The sequence below is a fragment of the Dendropsophus ebraccatus genome, chromosome 1, assembly GCF_027789765.1.
Source record: "Dendropsophus ebraccatus isolate aDenEbr1 chromosome 1, aDenEbr1.pat, whole genome shotgun sequence".
NCBI lineage: Eukaryota > Metazoa > Chordata > Amphibia > Anura > Hylidae > Dendropsophus > Dendropsophus ebraccatus.
This window is the reverse complement of record NC_091454.1, coordinates 231,400,466-231,422,483: the sequence shown is the minus strand read 5'-3', so window position 1 is coordinate 231,422,483 and position 22,018 is coordinate 231,400,466. Positions and strand designations below refer to the sequence as shown.

The 22,018-nt window shown below is 53.2% G+C and overlaps 2 protein-coding genes across 3 annotated transcripts in view; one reads left to right on the top strand and one right to left on the bottom strand.

Annotated features, from left to right (window-relative positions):
• The window catches only part of FGF11 (fibroblast growth factor 11), a 31,514-nt gene extending 18,371 nt beyond the window's left edge, over positions 1-13,143 (bottom strand). The window contains exons 1-2 of one of the 2 annotated variants that reach the window (XM_069950907.1): positions 12,682-13,143; positions 2,530-2,640 (exon numbers count right to left, since the gene is read on the bottom strand). In XM_069950907.1, coding sequence (XP_069807008.1) covers positions 2,530-2,640; positions 12,682-12,874 — 304 coding nt within the window. In that variant the 5' untranslated portion in view covers positions 12,875-13,143. The remainder of the gene's footprint in view (positions 1-2,529; positions 2,641-12,681) is intronic. The other variant, XM_069950830.1, reaches the window with a different exon arrangement.
• Positions 13,144-20,151: 7,008 nt separating this feature from the next.
• Positions 20,152-21,630, top strand: LOC138786498 (cell surface glycoprotein 1-like). Its single transcript, XM_069963484.1, has 2 exons — positions 20,152-21,138; positions 21,247-21,630. Exons 1-2 carry the CDS (start codon positions 20,152-20,154, stop codon positions 21,628-21,630), a joined length of 1,371 nt encoding a protein of 456 aa, XP_069819585.1.
• Positions 21,631-22,018: the final 388 nt, after the last annotated feature.

The window sequence follows — 22,018 nt, the reverse complement described above, 5'->3', positions numbered from 1 at the left end:
AACCAGCCATGAGCTGATGGACTTTTACACTAACAAAAGGTTCTCTAGTGCCTGTCCCAGAGCCTTTTACATGGACGATGTTCTAATTGCCTAAAAGAGACTCTACCTAACAGACACTTAACCCATTCCTTCCTAATGCACTTTCCTGTGATTGTGTGTTCCACACAGGGTATTATTGCACTTATTTCATTATTGCACTTATTCTACTATTGTATTCCAGTGTTATCGAAGTCTTTGTATTTCCTCCTCTGAGTAAGCACAAGGTTACATAGATTGCCTCAGAGTAGAGCGCCTCTTTTGTAAAACAGTATATTTTCCAGTGTCTAAGTCAGATAGCTCCTCCTCTGAGTAAGAGAAGTCAGTTTACATATACCTCAGAGAAAGTCCAGTTTATGTAGGAGTGTATTTTCTCATCCAGTCTCATTATTGTGTATTATTATCATATCTATAGCTGGAAAGATTTAGTTGAGCCAGTTCGTATGCAGATTTTTCTCAGGTTTCATTCAGATTCATGTGAGCCAGTTCTCCTCAAGACCTCGCAGTATTTGTTGTCTTTTGTGTTTCCCTTCCTTTTGTTTCCAGTATTTGTTCACCTCTGTCTTGTCCCAACACAGTAGTAATCACACATAGTCTTACTTAACATTCACACTTGTCCATACATATTGCACCTTGGATACCCTTTCGTGTGTTTGGCCTATTGAGTAATTGTGGTGTATGATTGACCCGTATGCATGGGCGCCCAGATGTATGCTTGCTTTTATTATTTTGTTCTATTCTCTTTCAGGTATCCAAGACATTTCACAAACACGCCAAGATAGTACACAGGTCTTCACGTTCTCCTCCAGTAGGGTAACACATTTAACAGAAGACCTACTGTCTAACTGGCTGGAATATTGAGGGTCACCCGCCAGCAGTTAAGTTGTCCTGGCTTACACGTCAGATGGTTCACGCACTAGCTACCTGGTCGCCAGAGTACGTTAGGCACCCCTAGGTGAAGTCCTGCCACTAGGGTTTCTCATTCTCTCTCTCTTTTCACCTGTGCCTTGGGCGTGGGAAACACACACCTCATCACACTCACTCTCATCATTCATTCCTGTTGTTTGATTGTCCAGTCTATTCATGTTTGCTGCCTTCTAGATTCGCCGAGGTCAGCTCAAATTTGCTAGGGAGGTATGCAGTGTCCCAGAACATGCAGACTACTACTCCTATTATGGCCATTTCTATTGCTGTGTCAATGCCTGTTCTGGTAAGTGTTTGCACTGCAACTGCTGCTGGTTTTCCCCTAGTATTCTCTGGTAATGTGCATTCTCATGTATTCCTGTGTATTATTGCATTGTACAGTGGTATGCAAGGCTGTTGATCACGTGACCTGTAACCATGGTTCCTCCAATGGCCGACTAGCTCTGGCCAGGAACAACCATGTGACCTCCCACTTCCTCCTAACAAGTTAGTCTTCCCCCTGCTTCCAAGCAAGGAGTTTGTGTTGTTCTGTCCTCTCCCTCAGAAGAGTGACTGAGTCTGCTGCTGTATTCAAGTCTTCGGCTGTATCTGCCTGCTCAAGTGACCGGATTCTTCTCTCTCATCTGGGTGTCATTCCGTTATCTCTCCTCATCGCTGCAAGGATTCACAGCAAGTTTTACTCTCAAGCTAATCCACCCAGCAACGCTATTTCTCTCATACTCCTACTCCCATCATCCGGCACCTATTCTCACAGCCTATGCAGCCCCACTCCTGCCTTATTTGTCAAAGCCTGCTATATACCCGGTTGCATCCGGACAGAACTGTTGCTACTAGTTACCTCATCTATAATAAAACCGCTGTTACTGAACCCTGGCATTGGTGTCCACTAACTGGTGCCCTGACTAAGTGCAGCGAAGAATCGCATGCCCATCATCACCCACAGATTCCACAGACCGGCCCTACAGCTGTGCTGCCCTCAGGCCTATACCGTGACAAGTATAACCCCTGCAGCTGCCCCGGTCATTGCCCGCTCATAACACCAGCACTGCGGAAGTGGCCCCCAGGGGCCAGGGCATCGCAATTACACAGTGCTATTATATTTCAGCCTGTGTCCAAGTACGTCACCATGGATGTCTGGAGCAGCGCTCACTGCCAGAGACATGTCATCACTTCCCCCCGTGTCAATGTATATCGGCTCAGGCAGCTCATCAGGGACATCTGTCACCTACTCCACACCTTTAAAGAGGCACCAAGTTTGAGAGTTGCGACAACCATGTCATCTTCCAGATATTTCTATTAAAGGAAGAGTCCTCAATGATGTGGCAGAAATCTCCCAGATCATATACTGTAGGAAAGGGAGAACAATGAGGATATGAGGAGGACAGGGACTTTTTACAGGAATGACCAGGGGAAGGCCCAGACCTCTGAGGTATTGCTCCTCCGCCCATGCACCAAACAAGTAGCCAAAGCTCCAGCAGCAGCCAAGACGGAGAAATCAAGAAGATTAATACCAAGACTGTTCCATGGTCTCCACCAGTAATATATACGATCTGTGGTCTCGATACTCACTGTAAGGGCTAAGCTCTTCCTTGGATCCTGATATCGTCCCATCTGGAAGAAACTGGAGGTAGAAACCCATCCTGCTGAGCAAGCGCGTCACTATACCCTTCAACTGCGGTTCTGAAGAAGACAACATGAATATAATTTCCTAAGAAATTCACAGAATGTAACACTTCTCCGAGAATAACCCCCCCCCCCCCCTCTATCTATCCCAGAAAAATACTCTACACTTCTCTCCTCGAACTGTCCCTGACCTCATTCCTGCATCCTCCGGGAGCAAGAACTCATCCATTATCCTGACAGCCAAGGACCCAAGAAAGTGAGAGACTAATGACAGCACAGAAATAGCAGAGCTCCGTGTGTGTGTGTGTGTGTGTGTGTGTGTGTACACAAGAATAGTAGAGATACAGGACAGGATGGAGGTGTAGTGTAGGGGGTGTGAGGAGGATACAGGATGGAGGTGTAGTGTAGGGGTGTGAGGAGGATACAGGATGGAGGTGTAGTGTAGGGGGTGTGAGGAGGATACAGGATGGAGGTGTAGTGTAGGGGTGTGAGGAGGATACAATATGGAGGTGTAGTGTAGGGGTGTGTGAGGAGGATACAGGATGGAGGTGTAGTGTAGGGGTGTGTGAGGAGGATACAGGATGGAGGTGTAGTGTAGAGAGGTGTGAGGAGGATACAGGATGGAGGTGTAGTGTAGGGGTGTGTGAGGAGGATACAGGATGGAGGTGTAGTGTAGGGGGGTGTGAGGAGGATACAGGATGGAGGTGTAGTATAGGGGGTGTGAGGAGGATACAGGATGGAGGTGTAGTGTAGGGGTGTGAGGAGGATACAGGATGGAGGTGTAGTGTAGGGGTGTGAGGAGGATACAGGATGGAGGTGTAGTGTAGGGGGTGTGAGGAGGATACAGGATGGAGGTGCAGTGTAGGGGTGTGAGGAGGATACAATATGGAGGTGTAGTGTAGGGGTGTGTGAGGAGGATACAGGATGGAGGTGTAGTGTAGGGGTGTGAGGAGGATACAGGATGGAGGTGTAGTGTAGAGGGGTGTGAGGAGGATACAGGACAGGATGGAGGTGTAGTGTAGAGGGGTGTGAGGAGGATACAGGACAGGATGGAGGTGTAGTGTAGGGGGTGTGAGGAGGATACAGGATGGAGGTGTAGTGTAGGGGGTGTGAGGAGGATACAGGATGGAGGTGTAGTGTAGGGGTGTGAGGAGGATACAATATGGAGGTGTAGTGTAGGGGTGTGTGAGGAGGATACAGGATGGAGGTGTAGTGTAGGGGTGTGAGGAGGATACAGGATGGAGGTGTAGTGTAGGGGGTGTGAGGAGGATACAGGATGGAGGTGTAGTGTAGGGGGTGTGAGGAGGATACAGGATGGAGGTGTAGTGTAGGGGTGTGAGGAGGATACAGGATGGAGGTGTAGTGTAGGGGGTGTGAGGAGGATACAGGATGGAGGTGTAGTGTAGGGGGTGTGAGGAGGATACAGGATGGAGGTGTAGTGTAGGGGTGTGAGGAGGATACAATATGGAGGTGTAGTGTAGGGGTGTGTGAGGAGGATACAGGATGGAGGTGTAGTGTAGGGGGTGTGAGGAGGATACAGGATGGAGGTGTAGTGTAGGGGGTGTGAGGAGGATACAGGATGGAGGTGTAGTGTAGGGGTGTGAGGAGGATACAGGATGGAGGTGTAGTGTAAGGGGTGTGAGGAGGATACAGGATGGAGGTGTAGTGTAGGGGGTGTGAGGAGGATACAGGATGGAGGTGTAGTGTAGGGGTGTGAGGAGGACACAATATGGAGGTGTAGTGTAGGGGTGTGTGAGGAGGATACAGGATGGAGGTGTAGTGTAGGGGTGTGAGGAGGATACAGGATGGAGGTGTAGTGTAGAGGGGTGTGAGGAGGATACAGGATGGAGGTGTAGTGTAGGGGTGTGAGGAGGATACAGGACAGGATAGAGGTGTAGTGTAGGGGGTGTGAGGAGGATACAGGATGGAGGTGTAGTGTAGAGAGGTGTGAGGAGGATACAGGATGGAGGTGTAGTGTAGGGGTGTGAGGAGGATACAGGATGGAGGTGTAGTGTAGGGGTGTGAGGAGGATACAGGATGGAGGTGTAGTGTAGAGGGGTGTGAGGAGGATACAGGATGGAGGTGTAGTGTAGGAGGTGTGAGGAGGATACAGGACAGGATGGAGGTGTAGTGTAGGGGGTGTGAGGAGGATACAGGATGGAGGTGTAGTGTAGGGGGGTGTGAGGAGGATACAGGATGGAGGTGTAGTGTAGGGGTGTGAGGAGGATACAGGACAGGATGGAGGTGTAGTGTAGAGGGGTGTGAGGAGGATACAGGATGGAGGTGTAGTGTAGGGGGTGTGAGGAGGATACAGGATGGAGGTGTAGTGTAGAAGGGTGTGAGGAGGATACAGGATGGAGGTGTGAGGAGGATACAGGATGGAGTTGTAGTGTAGGGGGGTGTGAGGAGGATACAGGATGGAGGTGTAGTGTAGAGGGGTGTGAGGAGGATACAGGATGGAGGTGTAGTGTAGAGGGGTGTGAGGAGGATAAAGGATGGAGGTGTAGTGTAGGGGTGTGTGAGGAGGATACAGGATGGAGGTGTAGTGTAGAGGGGTGTGAGGAGGATAAAGGATGGAGGTGTAGCGTAGGGGTGTGAGGAGGATACAGGACAGGATGGATGTGTAGTGTAGGGGTGTGAGGAGGATACAGGATGGAGGTGTAGTGTAGGGGTGTGAGAAGGATACAGGACAGGATGGAGCTGTAGTGTAGAGGGGTGTGAGGAGGATACAGGACAGGATGGAGCTGTAGTGTAGAGGGGTGTGAGGAGGATACAGGACAGGATGGAGGTGTAGTGTAGGGGGTGTGAGGAGGATACAGGATGGAGGTGTAGTGTAGAGGGGTGTGAGGAGGATACAAAATGGAGGTGTAGTGTAGAGGGGTGTGAGGAGGATACAGGATGGAGGTGTAGTGTAGGGGGGTGTAAGGAGGATACAGGATGGAGGTGTAGTGTAGAGGGGTGTGAGGAGGATACAGGATGGAGGTGTAGTGTAAGGGTGTGAGGAGGATACAGGATGGAGGTGTAGTGTAGGGGGTGTGAGGAGGATACAGGATGGAGGTGTAGTGTAGGGGTGTGAGGAGGATACAGGATGAAGGTGTAGTGTAGAGGGGTGTGAGGAGGATACAGGATGGAGGTGTAGTGTAGAGGGGTGTGAGGAGGATACAGGATGGAGGTGTAGTCTAGGGGTGTGAGGAGGATACAGGATGGAGGTGTAGTATAGGTGTGTAAGGAGGATACAAGATGGAGGTGTAGTGTAGAGGTGTGTGAGGAGGATACAGGATGGAGGTGTAGTGTAGGGGGTGTGAGGAGGATACAGGATGTAGGTGTAGTGTAGGGGGGTGTGAGGAGGATACAGGACAGGATGGAGGTGTAGTGTAGGGGTGTGAGGAGGATACAGCATGGAGGTGTAGTGTAGAGGGGTGTGAGGAGGATACAGGACAGGATCGAGGTGTAGTGTAGGGGGTGTGAGGAGGATACAGGATGGAGGTGTAGTGTAGAGGGGTGTGAGGAGGATACAGGACAGGATGGAGGTGTAGTGTAGGGGGTGTGAGGAGGATACAGGATGGAGTTGTAGTGTAGGGGTGTGAGGAGGATACAGGATGGAGGTGTGAGGAGGATACAGGATGGAGGTGTAGTGTAGAGGGGTGTGAGGAGGATACAGGATGGAGGTGTAGTGTAGGGGGTGTGAGGAGGATACAGGATGGAGGTGTAGTGTAGGGGTGTGAGGAGGATACAGGATGGAGGTGTAGTGTAGGGGGGTGTGAGGAGGATACAGGATGGAGGTGTAGTGTAGAGGGGTGTAAGGAGGATACAGGATGCAGGTGTAGTGTAGAGGGGTGTGAGGAGGATACAGGATGGAGGTGTAGTGTAGGGGGGTGTAAGGAGGATACAGGATGGAGGTGTAGTGTAGGGGGGTGTGAGGAGGATACAGGATGGAGGTGTAGTGTAGAGGGTGTGAGGAGGATACAGGATGGAGGTGTAGTGTAGAGGGGTGTGAGGAGGATACAGGAGGGAGGTGTAGTGTAGAGGTGTGTGAGGAGGATACAGGATGGAGGTGTAGTGTAGAGGGGTGTGAGGAGGATACAGGATGGAGGTGTAGTGTAGAGGGGTGTGAGGAGGATACAGGATGGAGGTGTAGTGTAGGGGTGTGAGGAGGATACAGGACAGGATGGAGGTGTAGTGTAGAGGGGTGTGAGGAGGATACAGGACAGGATGGAGGTGTAGTGTAGAGGGGTGTGAGGAGGATACAGGACAGGATGGAGGTGTAGTGTAGAGGGATGTGAGGAGAATACAGGATGGACGTGTAGTGTAGGGGTGTGAGGAGGATACAGGATGGAGGTGTAGTGTAGAGGGGTGTGAGGAGGATACAGGATGGATGTGTAGTGTAGAGGGGTGTGAGGAAGATACAGGACAGGATAGAGCTGTAGTGTAGAGGGGTGTGAGGAGGATACAGGATGGAGGTGTAGTGTAGGGGGTGTAAGGAGGATACAGGATGGAGGTGTAGTGTACAGGGGTGTGAGGAGGATACAGGATGGAGGTGTAGTGTAGGGGGGTGTGAGGAGGATACAGGATGGAGGTTTAGTGTAGAGAGGTGTGAGGAGGATACAGGATGGAGGTGTAGTGTAGGGGTGTGAGGAGGATACAGGATGGAGGTGTAGTGTAGGGGTATGAGGAGGATAGAGGACAGGATGGAGCTGTAGTGTAGAGGGGTGTGAGGAGGATACAGGATGGAGGTGTAGTGTAGGGGGTTTGAGGAGGATACAGGATGGAGGTGTAGAGGGGTGTGAGGAGGATACAGGACAGGATGGAGGTGTAGTGTAGAGGGGTGTGAGGAGGATACAGGATGGAGGTGTAGTGTAGAGGGGTGTGAGGAGGATACAGGATGGAGGTGTAGTGTAGAGGGGTGTGAGGAGGATACAGGACAGGATGGAGGTGTAGTGTAGAGAGGTGTGAGGAGGATACAGGATGGAGGTGTAGTGTAGGGGGGTGTGAGGAGGATACAGGATGGAGGTGTAGTGTAGGGGGGTGTGAGGAGGATACAGTATGGAGGTGTAGTGTAGAGGGGTGTGAGGAGGATACAGGATGGAGGTGTAGTGTAGAGGGGTGTGAGGAGGATACAGTATGGAGGTGTAGTGTAGGGGGGGTGTGAGGAGGATACAGGATGGAGGTGTAGTGTAGAGGGGTGTGAGGAGGATACAGTATGGAGGTGTAGTGTAGAGGGGTGTGAGGAGGATACAGGACAGGATAGAGTTGTAGTGTAGAGGGGTGTGAGGAGGATACAGGACAGGATGGTTGTGTATTGTAGAGGGGTGTGAGGAGATTACAGGATGGAGGTGTAGTGTAGGGGTGTGAGGCGGATACAGGATGAAGGTGTAGTGTAGGGGGGTGTGAGGAGGATACAGGACAGGATGGAGCTGTATTGTAGAGGGGTGTGAGGAGGATACAGGATGGAGGTGTAGTGTAGAGGGGTGTGAGGAGGATACAGGATGGAGGTGTAGTGTAGGGGGTGTGAGGAGGATACAGGATGGAGGTGTAGTGTAGGGGGTGTGAGGAGGATACAGGATGGAGGTGTAGTGTAGAGGGGTGTGAGGAGGATACAGGATGGAGGTGTAGCGTAAGGGGTGTGAGGAGGACACAGGATGGAGGTGTAGCGTAGGGGTGTGAGGAGGATACAGGACAGGATGGAGGTGTAGTGTAGGGGTGTGAGGAGGATACAGGATGGCGGTGTAGTGTAGGGGTGTGAGGAGGATACAGGATGGCGGTGTAGTGTAGAGGTGTGTGAGGAGGATACAGGATGGAGGTGTAGTGTAGGGGTGTGAGGAGGATAAAGGACAGGATGGAGGTGTAGTGTAGAGGGGTGTGAGGAGGATACAGGATGGAGGTGTAGTGTAGAGGGGTGTGAGGAGGATACAGGATGGAGGTGTAGTGTAGGGGTGTGAGGAGGATACAGGATGGAGGTGTAGTGTAGGGGTGTGAGGAGGATACAGGATGGAGGTGTAGTGTAGGGGGGGTGTGAGGAGGATACAGGATGGAGGTGTAGTGTAGAGGGGTGTGAGGAGTATACAGGATGGAGGTGTAATGTAGGGGGTGTGAGGAGGATATAGGATGGAGGTGTAGTGTAGAGGGGTGTGAGGAGGATACAGGATGGAGGTGTAGTGTAGAGGGGTGTGAGGAGGATACAGGATGGAGGTGTAATGTAGGGGGTGTGAGGAGGATATAGGATGGAGGTGTAGTGTAGAGGGGTGTGAGGAGGATACAGGATGGAGGTGTAGTGTAGAGGGGTGTGAGGAGGATACAGGATGGAGGTGTAATGTAGGGGGTGTGAGGAGGATATAGGATGGAGGTGTAGTGTAGAGGGGTGTGAGGAGGATACAGGATGGAGGTGTAGTGTAGAGGGGTGTGAGGAGGATACAGGACAGGATGGAGGTGTAGTGTAGAGGGGTGTGAGGAGGATACAGGATGGAGGTGTAGTGTAGGGGGTGTGAGGAGGATATAGGATGGAGGTGTAGTGTAGAGGGGTGTGAGGAGGATACAGTATGGAGGTGTAATGTAGAGGGGTGTGAGGAGGATATAGGATGGAGGTGTAGTGTAGAGGGGTGTGAGGAGGATATAGGATGGAGGTGTAGTGTAGGGGGGTGTGAGGAGGATACAGGACAGGATGGAGGTGTAGTATAGGAGGTGTGAGGAGGATACAGGATGGAGGTGTAGTGTAGGGGTGTGAGGAGGATACAGGATGGAGGTGTAGTGTAGGGGTGTAAGGAGGATACAGGATGAAGGTGTAGTGTAGGGGTGTGAGGAGGATACAGGATGGAGGTGTAGTGTAGGGGTGTGAGAAGGATACAGGATGGAGGTGTAGTGTAGGGGTGTGAGAAGGATACAGGATGGAGGTGTAGTGTAGGGGTGTGTGAGTAGGATACAGGACAGGATGAAGGTGTAGTGTAGGCGTGTGAGGAGGATACAGGATGGAGGTGTAGTGTAGAGGGGTGTGAGGAGGATACAGGATGGAGGTGTAGTGTAGAGGTGTGTGAGGAGGATACAGGATGGAGGTGTAGTGTAGAGGTGTGTGAGGAGGATACAGGATGGAGGTGTAGTGTAGGGGTGTGAGGAGGATACAGGATGAAGTTGTAGTGTAGAGGGGTGTGAGGAGGATACAGGATGGAGGAGTAGTGTAGGGGGTGTGAGGAGGATACAGGATGGAGGTGTAGTGTAGAGGGGTGTGAGGAGGATACAGGATGGAGGTGTAGTGTGGAGGTGTGAGGAGGATACAGTATGGAGGTGTAGTGTAGGGGTGTGAGGAGGATACAGGATGGAGGTGTAGTGTAGGGGGTGTGAGGAGGATACAGGATGGAGGTGTAGTGTAGAGGGGTGTGAGGAGGATACAGGATGGAGGTGTAGTGTAGGGGGTGTGAGGAGGATACAGGATGGAGGTGTAGTGTAGAGGGGTGTGAGGAGGATACAGGATGGAGGTGTAGTGTAGGGGGTGTGAGGAGGATACAGGTTGGAGGTGTAGTGTAGGGGGGTGTGAGGAGGATACAGGATGGAGGTGTAGTGTAGGGGGTGTGAGGAGGATATAGGATGGAGATGTAGTGTAGAGAGGTGTGAGGAGGATACAGGATGGAGGTGTAGTGTAGGGTGTATGAGGAGGATACAGGATGGAGGTGTAGTGTAGGGGGTGTGAACAGGATACAGGACAGGATGGAGGTGTAGAGGGGTGTGAGGAGGATACAGAATGGAGGTGTAGTGTAGAGGGGTGTGAGGAGGATACAGGATGGAGGTGTAGTGTAGGGGGTGTGAGGAGGATACAGGATGGAGGTGTAGTGTAGGGGTGTGAGGAGGATACAGGATGGCGGTGTAGTGTAGGGGGTGTGAGGAGGATACAGGATGGAGGTGTAGTGTAGGGGTGTGAGGAGGATACAGGATGGCGGTGTAGTGTAGGGGGTGTGAGGAGGATACAGGATGGAGGTGTAGCGTAGAGAGGTGTGAGGAGGATACAGGATGGAGGTGTAGTGTAGAGAGGTGTGAGAAGGATACAGGATGGAGGTGTAGTGTAGAGGGGTGTGAGGAGGATACAGGATGGAGGTGTAGTGTAGGGGGTGTGAGGAGGATACAGGATGGAGGTGTAGTGTAGGGGTGTGAGGAGGATACAGGACAGTATGGAGGTGTAGTGTAGGGGTGTGAGGAGGATACAGGATGGAGGTGTAGTGTAGAGGGGTGTGAGGAGGATACAGGATGGAGGTGTAGTGTAGAGAGGTGTGAGGAGGATACAGGATGGAGGTGTAGTGTAGGGGGTGTGAGTTGGATACAGGATGGAGGTGTAGTGTAGAGAGGTGTGAGGAGGATACAGGATGGAGGTGTAGTGTAGAGGGGTGTGAGGAGGATACAGGATGGAGGTGTAGTGTAGGGGGGGTGTGAGGAGGATACAGGATGGAGGTGTAGTGTAGAGGGGTGTGAGGAGGATATAGGATGGAGGTGTAGTGTAGAGGGGTGTGAGGAGGATATAGGATGGAGGTGTAGTGTAGGGGGGTGTGAGGAGGATACAGGATGGAGGTGTAGTGTAGAGGGGTGTGAGGAGGATATAGGATGGAGGTGTAGTGTAGAGGGGTGTGAGGAGGATACAGGATGGAGGTGTAGTGTAGAGGGGTGTGAGGAGGATATAGGATGGAGGTGTAGTGTAGAGGGGTGTGAGGAGGATACAGGATGGAGGTGTAGTGTAGAGGTGTGAGGAGGATAAAGGATGGAGGTGTAGTGTAGGGGGGGGGTCAGGAGGATACAGGATGGAGGTGTAGTGTAGAGGGGTGTGAGGAGGATACAGGACAGGATGAAGGTGTAGTGTACAGGGGTGTGAGGAGGATACAGGACAGGATGGAGGTGTAGTGTAGAGAGGTGTGAGGAGGATACAGGATGGAGGTGTAGTGTAGGGGGTGTGAGGAGGATACAGGATGGAGGTGCAGTGTAGAGGTGTGAGGAGGATACAGGATGGAGGTGTAGTGTAGGGGGTGTGAGGAGGATACAGGATGGAGGTGTAGTGTAGGGGTGTGAGGAGGATACAGGATGGAGGTGTAGTGTAGGGGGGTGTGAGTTGGATACAGGATGGAGGTGTAGTGTAGAGAGGTGTGAGGAGGATACAGGATGGAGGTGTAGTGTAGGGGGGTGTGAGGAGGATACAGGATGGAGGTGTAGTGTAGGGGGGTGTGAGGAGGATACAGGATGGAGGTGCAGTGTAGAGGTGTGAGGAGGATACAGGATGGAGGTGTAGTGTAGAGAGGTGTGAGGAGGATACAGGATGGAGGTGTAGTGTAGAGAGGTGTGAGGAGGATACAGGATGGAGGTGTAGTGTAGGGGGGGTGTGAGTTGGATACAGGATGGAGGTGTAGTGTAGAGAGGTGTGAGGAGGATACAGGATGGAGGTGTAGTGTAGGGGGGTGTGAGGAGGATACAGGATGGAGGTGTAGTGTAGAGGGGTGTGAGGAGGATACAGGATGGAGGTGTAGTGTAGGGGTGTGAGGAGGATACAGGATGGAGGTGTAGTGTAGGGGTGTGAGGAGGATACAGGATGGAGGTGTAGTGTAGGGGGGTGTGAGGAGGATACAGGATGGAGGTGTGAGGAGGATACAGGACAGGATGGAGGTGTAGTGTAGGGGGGTGTGAGGAGGATACAGGATGGAGGTGTAGTGTAGGGGTGTGAGGAGGATACAGGATGGAGGTGTAGTGTAGGGGTTTTGAGGAGGATACAGGATGGAGGTGTAGTGTAGGGGTGTGAGGAGGATACAGGATGGAGGTGTAGTGTAGGGGTGTGAGGAGGATACAGGATGGAGGTGTAGTGTAGGGGGTGTGAGGAGGATACAGGATGGAGGTGTAGTGTAGGGGCGTGTGAGGAGGATACAGGATGGAGGTGTAGTGTAGGGGTGTGAGGAGGATACAGGATGGAGGTGTAGTGTAGGGGTGTGAGGAGGATACAGGATGGAGGTGTAGTGTAGGGGGTGTGAGGAGGATACAGGATGGAGGTGTAGTGTAGGGGGTGTGAGGAGGATACAGAAATAGTAGAGATGCAGGACAGGATGGAGGTGTTGTGTATAGGTATTGGTATTGGTGCGTTACCTGGGTCCTTGTTTATGGATCTCCGTTGACTTCCCAACAGTCGGACCTTTGACACCAGGAATAGCAGCTGCTTTTGGCACAGGGACTTAGTTCCCCGGGGACAGACCTTCCTCTGTGGGGGGGCAGGTCTGGTTCCTCCAGTCTCTTTAACTTCTCGCTTTTGTCGAATTAGGGAACTGGCGAGCGCAGCCATGTCCCCCAAACACTCCTGCTTTCCCCGTTGTGACACCCATGTGCCTTCACCTCAAACAATGATCCTTATAATCCTACAGTCTCATTGCTATTCATCTCCTGGTGTCCTGCTGGCTCCTCATTTCACCGACACAAACTCAAAGTACATCAGTGTCTGACACAATCACCGTCTCCTCCTCGTGTCCCCTCCTCCTCTGCTACATGCATCAGAGAGTGTGAGGCAGACAGTGACATTACATCCACAGACTTAACTCTGCTATTCCTGTATCCTCCTCACAACTCTATACTACACCTCCATCCTGTATCCTCCTCACAACTCTACACTACACCTCCATCCTGTATCCTCCTCACACCCCTACACTACACCTCCATCCTGTATCCTCCTCACACCCCTCTACACTACACCTCCATCCTGTATCCTCCTCACACCCCCCTACACTACACCTCCATCCTGTATCCTCCTCACACCCCTCTACACTACACCTCCATCCTGTATCCTCCTCACAACTCTACACTACACCTCCATCCTGTCCTGTATCCTCCTCACAACTCTACACTACACCTCCATCCTGTATCCTCCTCACACCCCCTACACTACACCTCCATCCTGTATCCTCCTCACACCCCCTACACTACACCTCCATCCTGTATCCTCCTCACACCTCCTACAATACACCTCCATCCTGTATCCTCCTCACAACTCTACACTACACCTCCATCCTGTATCCTCCTCACACCTCTCTACACTACATCTCCATCCTGTATCCTCCTCACACCCCTCTACACTACACCTCCATCCTGTCCTGTATCCTCCTCACACCCCTCTACACTACACCTCCATCCTGTCCTGTATCCTCCTCACACCCCTCTACACTACACCTCCATCCTGTCCTGTATCCTCCTCACACCTCCATCCTGTATCCTCCTCACACCCCCCTACACTACACCTCCATCCTGTATCCTCCTCACACCTCTCTACACTACACCTCCATCCTGTCCTGTATCCTCCTCACCCCCCTACACTACACCTCCATCCTGTATCCTCCTCACACCCCTCTACACTACACCTCCATCCTGTATCCTCCTCACACCCCTACACTACACCTCCATCCTGTATCCTCCTCACACCCCTCTACACTACACCTCCATCCTGTATCCTCCTCACACCCCCCTACACTACACCTCCATCCTGTATCCTCCTCACACCCCTACACTACACCTCCATCCTGTATCCTCCTCACACCCCTACACTACACCTCCATCCTGTATCCTCCTCACACCCCTCTACACTACACCTCCATCCTGTATCCTCCTCACACCCCTACACTACACCTCCATCCTGTATCCTCCTCACACCCCCCTACACTACACCTCCATCCTGTATCCTCCTCACACCCCCCTACACTACACCTCCATCCTATATCCTCCTCACACCCCTCTACACTACACCTCCATCCTGTATCCTCCTCACACCCCTACACTACACCTCCATCCTGTATCCTCCTCACACCCCTCTACACTACACCTACATCCTGTCCTGTATCCTCCTCACACCTCCATCCTGTATCCTCCTCACACCCCTACACTACACCTCCATCCTGTATCCTTCTCACACCCCTACACTACACCTCCATCCTGTCCTGTATCCTCCTAACACCCCCTACACTACACCTCCATCCTGTATCCTCCTCACACCTCTCTACACTACACCTCCATCCTGTATCCTCCTCACACCCCTCTACACTACACCGCCATCCTGTATCCTCCTCACACCCCTACACTACACCTCCATCCTGTATCCTCCTCACACCCCTCTACACTACACCTCCATCCTGTATCCTCCTCACACCCTCTACACTACACCTCCATTCTGTATCCTCCTCACACCCCTACACTACACCTCCATCCTGTATCCTCCTCACACCCCTACACTACACCTCCATCCTGTATCCTCCTCACACCCCCCTACACTACACCTCCATCCTGTATCCTCCTCACACCCCTACACTACACCTCCATCCTGTATCCTCCTCACACCCCCCTACACTACACCTCCATCCTGTATCCTCCTCACACTCCTCTACACTACACCTCCATCCTGTATCCTCCTCACACCCCTACACTACACCTCCATCCTGTATCCTCCTCACACCCCTCTACACTACACCTCCATCCTGTATCCTCCTCACAAACCTCTACACTACACCTCCATACTGTATCCTCCTCACACCCCTCTACACTACACCTCTATCCTGTCCTGTATCCTCCTCACACTCCTACACTACACCTCCATCCTGTATCCTCCTCACACCCCTCTACACTACACCTCTATCCTGTCCTGTATCCTCCTCACACCCCTACACTACACCTCCATCCTGTATCCTCCTCACACCCCCCCTACACTACACCTACATCCTGTCCTGTTTCCGCCTCACACCCCTACACTACACCTCCATCCTGTATCCTCCTCACACCCCTCTACACTACACCTCCATCCTGTATCCTCCTCACACCCCTACACTACACCTCCATCCTGTCCTGTATCCTCCTCACACCCCTCTACACTACACCTCCATCCTGTATCCTCCTCACAAACCTCTACACTACACCTCCATCCTGTATCTTTCTCACACCCCTCTACACTACACCTCCATCCTGTATCCTCCTCACACCCCTACACTACACCTCCATCCTGTCCTGTATCCTCCTCACACCCCTACACTACACCTCCATCCTGTATCCTCCTCACACCCTTCTACACTACACCTCCATCCTGTATCCTCCTCACACCCTTCTACACTACACCTCCATCCTCCTCACACCCTTCTACACTACACCTCCATCCTGTATCCTCCTCACACCCCTACACTACACCTCCATCCTGTATCCTCCTCACACCCTTCTACACTACACCTCCATCCTGTATCCTCCTCACACCCCTACACTACACCTCCATCCTGTATCCTCCTCACACCCCTACACTACACCTCCATCCTGTATCCTCCTCACACCCCTACACTACACCTCCATCCTGTATCCTCCTCACACCCTCTACACTACACCTCCATCCTGTATCCTCCTCACACCTCCCTACACTACACCTCCATCCTGTCCTGTATCCTGCTCACACCCCCTACACTACACCTCCATCCTGTATCCTCCTCACACCCCCTACACTACACCTCCATCCTGTATCCTCCTCACACCCCCTACACTACACCTCCATCCTGTATCCTCCTCACACGCCCCTACACTACACCTCCATCCTGTATCCTCCTCACACCTCCATCCTGTATCCTCCTCACACCTCTATCCTGTATCCTCCTCACACCCCCTACACTACACCTCCATCCTGTCTCCTCCTCACACCTCTCTACACTACACCTCCATCCTGTCCTGTATCCTCCTCACACCTCCATCCTGTATCCTCCTCACACCTCTATCCTGTATCCTCCTCACACCCCCTACACTACACCTCCATCCTGTATCCTCCTCACACCCCTACAATACACCTCTATCCTGTATCCTCCTCACACCCCTACACTACACCTCCATCCTGTCCTGTATCCTCCTCACATCCATCTACACTACACCTCCATCCTGTCCTGTATCCTCCTCACACCCCTCTACACTACACCTCCATCCTGTATCCTCCTCATACCCCTCTACACTACACCTCCATCCTGTATCCTCCTCACACCCCTACACTACACCTCCATCCTGTATCCTCCTCACACCCCTACACTACACCTCCATCCTGTATCCTCCTCACACCCCTACACTACACCTCCATCCTGTATCCTCCTCACACCCCCCTACACTACACCTCCATCCTGTATCCTCCTCACACCCCCTACACTACACCTCCATCCTGTATCCTCCTCACACCCCTCTACACTACACCTCCATCCTGTATCCTCCTCACACCCCTCTACACTACACCTCCATCCTGTATCCTCCTCACACCCTCTACACTACACCTCCATCCTGTATCCTCCTCACACCTCTCTACACTACACCTCCATCCTGTATCCTCCTCACACCCTTCTACACTACAGATCCATCCTGTATCCTCCTCACACCCCTACACTACACCTCCATCCTGTATCCTCCTCACACCCCTACACTACACCTCCATCCTGTATCCTCCTCACACCCCTACACTACACCTCCATCCTGTATCCTCCTCACACCCCCTACACTACACCTCCATCCTATATCCTCCTCACACCCCTACACTACACCTCCATCCTGTCCTGTATCCTCCTCACACCCCCCTACACTACACCTCCATCCTGTATCCTCCTCACACCCCTACACTACACCTCCATCCTGTATCCTCCTCACACCCCTACACTACACCTCCATCCTGTATCCTCCTCACACCCCTACACTACACCTCCATCCTGTATCCTCCTCACACCCCCTACACTACACCTCCATCCTATATCCTCCTCACACCCCTACACTACACCTCCATCCTGTCCTGTATCCTCCTCACACCCCTCTACACTACACCTCCATCCTGTATCCTCCTCACACCCCCTACACTACACCTCCATCCTGTATCCTCCTCACACCCCCTACACTACGCCTCCATCCTATATCCTCCTCACACCCCTACACTACACCTCCATCCTGTATCCTCCTCACACCCCCTACACTACACCTCCATCCTGTATCCTCCTCACACCCCTACACTACACCTCCATCCTGTCTCCTCCTCACACCTCTCTACACTACACCTCCATCCTGTCCTGTATCCTCCTCACACCTCCATCCTGTATCCTCCTCACACCCCTACACTACACCTCCATCCTGTATCCTCCTCACACCCCTCTACACTACACCTCCATCCTGTATCCTCCTCATACCCCTCTACACTACATCTCTATCCTGTCCTGTATCCTCCTCACACTCCTACACTACACCTCCATCCTGTATCCTCCTCACACCCCCCTACACTACACCTCCATCCTGTATCCTCCTCACACCCCCTACACTACACCTCCATCCTGTATCCTCCTCACACCCCTACACTACACCTCCATCCTGTATCCTCCTCACACCCCTACACTACACCTCCATCCTGTATCCTCCTCACACCCCTACACTACACCTCCATCCTGTATCCTCCTCACACCCCCTACACTACACCTCCATCCTGTATCCTCCTCACACCCCCTACACTACACCTCCATCCTGTATCCTCCTCACACCCCTACACTACACCTCCATCCTGTATCCTCCTCACACCCCTACACTACACCTCCATCCTGTATCCTCCTCACACCCCCCTACACTACACCTCCATCCTGTATCCTCCTGACACCCCTCTACACTACACCTCCATCCTGTATCCTCCTCACACCCCCCTACACTACACCGCCATCCTGTATCCTCCTCACACACCCCTACACTACACCTCCATCCTGTCCTGTATCTTCCTCACACCCCCTACACCTCCATCCTGTATCCTCCTCACACCCCTCTACACTACACCGCCATCCTGTATCCTCCTCACACCCCCTACACTACACCTCCATCCTGTCTCCTCCTCACACCTCTCTACACTACACCTCCATCCTGTATCCTCCTCACACCTCCATCCTGTATCCTCCTCACACGCCCCTACACTACACCTCCATCCTGTATCCTCCTCACACCCCCTACACTACACCTCCATCCTGTATCCTCCTCACACCCCTCTACACTACACCTCTATCCTGTATCCTCCTCACACCCCTACACTACACCTCCATCCTGTATCCTCCTCACACCCCCCTACACTACACCTCCATCCTGTATCCTCCTCACACCCCCCTACACTACACCTCCATCCTGTATCCTCCTCACACCCCTACACTACACCTCCATCCTGTATCCTCCTCACACCTCCTACACTACACCTCCATCCTGTATCCTCCTCACACCCCACCTCCATCCTGTATCCTCCTGACACCTCCATCCTGTCCTGTATGTATCAGCTCTTCTTACAGACTCCTCTCAGCACACTTGCTCTGCGCTCCCCTCTGCTACATCTGTCACCACACTGCACCGTTTTCAGTTGGACACATTTATTATTGGTGTATATTCTGGGATGGGCCGGGGGCCAGTTTGGCAGAGCTGTGCCGCACACAAGGACAGCGGGGAGGGTCGGTCTGGGGATGTTCCAGCTTCTTCTTTGTGTCGTGTTGTCTGGGGGTGAGGAGGAGGAGGAGGTGGGGGACGCAGTGACATCTTGATGTCTCATATTAGTCCTGGGGGTACACTTCTTTTTGGCCGTCACCCATGGGACACAAGGGGGTCACCGCAGTAGGAGGCTGTCCATCTGGCAGAGATTCTGTATAAAAGGGAACCCCAGGCAGGTGATCCACTATACACAGGAGGAGACCTTATAGATCCCAGAGCTGTAGGCAGAATACACAGCTAACACGTTTAGGATCCTCAGACTGCACTGATGGGCACAGGAGCTCTGGTGACCTTTATTACATGGCACAGGAATAGCAGCAAAATCCATTTAACAGCATAGTCTGGTGCAAACAACTAGAACCAGAAAGTTATACAGATTTGTAATTTTATTGTAATAAAAAATCTCCAATCTTCCAGTACTTATCAGCTGCTGTATGTCCTGCAGAAAGTGGTGTATTCTCTCCAGTCTGACACAGTGCTCTCTGCTGCCACCTCTGTCCATGCCAGGAACTGTCCAGAGCAGCAGCAAATCCCCATAGAAAACATCTCCTGCTCTGGACAGTCCCTGACATGGACAGAGATGGCAGCAGAGAGCACTGTGTCAGACTGGAGAGAATACACCACTTCCTGCAAGACATACAGCAGCTGATAAGTACTAGAAGACTGGAGATGTTTTATTAGACGTAAATGACAGAACTATATAACTTTCTGACAGCAGACCTTTATGTTTAGCATATAGAGAGGTGACCCTCAGGCCGGCCTGGGATCTATAGGGAATCTATAGCAATAGGATCTGTTTCCCGACTGCAGATCTATAGTGGGTACGGATTGGTCAGTGACTGATCGTCTGCTATCCTCCATATCTCTGATCTGCCCATACACCTCCAGGACTTAGTGAATACAGGATCAGGATCCACAGGGATCTGTAATAGTCTGGGCCCCCAATCCCTGTAGAGATCAGCAGATCATCTCCACAAGGAAGAAATTTACAAAAACATCTCTCCACGATCAGCAACCAGTAACATGGCGGCGGGATCAGTCAGGCCTTCAGGCTGTGTCAGGAACATTTTACAGGTAGGCAGAGGTATGGATGCTTCACAGAGCAGAGAGGAGGCCCCCGGACCCTCACAGAGCAGAGAGGAGGCCCCCGGACCCTCACAGAGCAGAGAGGAGGCCCCCGGACCCTCACAGAGCACAGAGGAGGCCCCCGGACCCTCACAGAGCAGAGAGGACGCCCCCGGACCGTCACAGAGCACAGAGGACGCCCCCGGACCCTCACAGAGCACAGAGGACGCCCCCGGACCCTCACAGAGCAGAGAGGAGGCCCCCGGACCCTCACAGAGCAGAGAGGAGGCCCCCGGACCCTCACAGAGAACAGAGGAGGCCCCCGGACCCTCACAGAGCAGAGAGGAGGCCCCCGGACCCTCACAGAGCAGAGAGGAGGCCCCCGGACCCTCACAGAGCAGAGAGGAGGCCCCCGGACCCTCACAGAGCAGAGAGGAGGCCCCCGGACCCTCACAGAGCAGAGAGGAGGCCCCCGGACCCTCACAGAGCAGAGAGGACGCCCCCGGACCGTCACAGAGCACAGAGGACGCCCCCGGACCCTCACAGAGCACAGAGGACGCCCCCGGACCCTCACAGAGCAGAGAGGAGGCCCCCGGACCCTCACAGAGCAGAGAGGAGGCCCCCGGACCCTCACAGAGAACAGAGGAGGCCCCCGGACCCTCACAGAGCAGAGAGGAGGCCCCCGGACCCTCACAGAGCAGAGAGGACGCCCCCGGACCCTCACAGAGAAGGGAGGACGCCCCCGGACCCTCACAGAGCAGAGAGGAGGCCCCCAGACCCTCACAGAGAACAGAGGAGGCCCCCGGACCCTCACAGAGCAGAGAGGAGGCCCCCGGACCCTCACAGAGAAGGGAGGATGCCCCCGGACCCTCACAGAGCAGAGAGGACGCCCCCGGACCCTCACAGAGCAGAGAGGAGGCCCCCGGACCCTCACAGAGAAGGGAGGATGCCCCCGGACCCTCACAGAGCAGAGAGGAGGCCCCCGGACCCTCACAGAGCACAGAGGAGGCCCCCGGACCCTCACAGAGCAGAGAGGAGGCCCCCGGACCCTCACAGAGCAGAGAGGAGGCCCCCGGACCCTCACAGAGCAGAGAGGAGGCCCCCGGACCCTCACAGAGCAGAGAGGAGGCCCCCGGACCCTCACAGAGCAGAGAGGAGGCCCCCGGACCCTCACAGAGCAGAGAGGACGCCCCCGGACCCTCACAGAGAACAGAGGAGGCCCCCGGACCCTCACAGAGCACAGAGGAGGCCCCCGGACCCTCACAGAGCAGAGAGGAGGCCCCCGGACCCTCACAGAGCAGAGAGGACGCCCCCGGACCCTCACAGAGCAGAGAGGAGGCCCCCGGACCCTCACAGAGCAGAGAGGACGCCCCCGGACCCTCACAGAGCAGAGAGGACGCCCCCGAACCCTCACAGAGAAGGGAGGACGCCTCAAGTAAAGGGGTTACGTTTAAGTTTTTGCCATCTGAGGATCATCTCATCTTTTACTGCACACGGTAACAGGAACGATGATCGGGGGCCCAGACGACTACTGTGTAATGTCCCTGCCGATCCAGGATAGATATAGCCTGGGGCCCCGTACACTATGGGGATCTATAGGCTGGGGATCTATAGGCAGGGGGTCTATAGGCAGGGGGTCTATAGGCAGGGGGTCTATAGGCAGGGGATCTATAGGCAGGGGATCTATAGGCAGGGGATCTATAGGCAGGGGATCTATAGGCAGGGGGTCTATAGGCAGGAGGTCTATAGGCTGGGGATCTATAGGCTGGGGATCTATAGGCTGGGGATCTATAGGCTGGGGATCTATAGGCTGGGGATCTATAGGCTGGGGATCTATAGGCTGGGGATCTATAGGCTGGGGATCCATAGGCAGGGGATCTATAGGCAG

Coding starts and splice junctions, on each gene's coding strand:
- LOC138786498 (XM_069963484.1), top strand. CDS start 20,152: ATGGATGCTTCACAGAGCAGAGAGGAGGCCCCCGGACCCTCACAGAGC. Junction 21,139..21,246: donor CCTCACAGAGCACAGAGGAG/GCCCCCGGACCC, acceptor GGACCCTCACAG/AGCAGAGAGGAGGCCCCCGG.